This window comes from Austrofundulus limnaeus, unplaced genomic scaffold (genome assembly GCF_001266775.1).
Source record: "Austrofundulus limnaeus strain Quisiro unplaced genomic scaffold, Austrofundulus_limnaeus-1.0 Scaffold613, whole genome shotgun sequence".
Taxonomy (NCBI): domain Eukaryota; kingdom Metazoa; phylum Chordata; class Actinopteri; order Cyprinodontiformes; family Rivulidae; genus Austrofundulus; species Austrofundulus limnaeus.
Window position 1 is genome coordinate 217877 of NW_013953015.1, and position 1088 is coordinate 218964.

The 1088-nt window shown below is 44.6% G+C and overlaps 1 protein-coding gene across 2 annotated transcripts in view; it reads right to left on the bottom strand.

The window, feature by feature from the left end:
• Positions 1 to 1088, bottom strand: part of dgkh (diacylglycerol kinase, eta) — a gene marked incomplete at its 5' end in the record, with an annotated part of 71814 nt that overhangs the window by 28784 nt on the left and 41942 nt on the right. For both annotated transcript variants that reach the window (XM_014027069.1, XM_014027070.1), the window contains 3 exon segments: positions 147 to 252; positions 333 to 493; positions 588 to 722. In XM_014027069.1, the coding sequence (XP_013882523.1) occupies positions 147 to 252; positions 333 to 493; positions 588 to 722 (402 nt within the window).

Here is a 1088-nt window from a genome sequence, read left to right on the forward strand (position 1 = left end):
TCATTTTGCTTGAAAAAGCACCGTGTGTTGTTGTATCTGTGCTGAAAAGCACAGTGTGTTGTTGTATCTGTGCTGAAAAGCACAGTGTGTTGTTGTATCTGTGCTGAAAAGCACAGTGTGTTGTTGTATCTGTGCTGATGACTCACCTCGGGGAACTTGGGGTGTGTTTTGTTGATGGCATGAGATGCAGCATTAACAGCGTGAGCCAGCTCCTGCTCCAGAAGCCCGTTGGTTTTTGCAGCTTCACAGATCCTGTGGTTACATGTCAGACTCAGTGGGTTTGATTCAGGATGGAAGGAGCAGAGGGAGACCTGACGGCAGCACTTGTTCACCTGGTAATGAGCTCCTCAGCAGCTCGGGCACACATCTGCAGCAGGACAGCCTCCTCCTCTGTGGCCAGATCCACAGACTGCTGAGGGTACAGGTGAGGTCGTAAATGAGGCTTGTCATACTTCAGCTTATCCTCCCAAGACTTTAGTGTGTTCTCAAACGCCTGCAGACAATCATAGTGCAGAGGACAGGTGAGCATCACAGGATTTCACCTTAATAATTACTGAATCTGTTTCCACCCATCTCATCCTCCTCACCCGGTCTCTGGTCAGCATCTGGGCTCTGTTCTTGTGCTGGATCTTGATGACTCCAGGTGGCTGGATCCAGGCCTCACCGTCCACCTGAACAGGAACACCCTCATCGCCCAGAATGGTGATCTTCACTGTTCGACACTGATTCAGGCAGAGGCTCAGGTTAGACAGGTGAAAACTGAGTTGGATGTTTTTCCCTCTACAGTTAGTGTGCAGCGCTGCCTAATTCATCCTCTGTCAACTTAAACTCCCATTTCATACCCAATGGCTACCATTTTAACAAAATTATGAATTTATACCTATGTTTTGTATTTGCAATGAAATACATGAGTAACACATTTTGCTTTTATTGCTTTCTGCTTACACWGAGCTTTACGCTTTCATTAATATCTTCAAAACAAAAGCAGCACAATGGATTAAAGGGATCCATGATTAGTTCTAACATTAAACTTTATTTAATAAACATGTATTTTAACTGTAAAATAAAGACTGTAAAAATACTGTAGG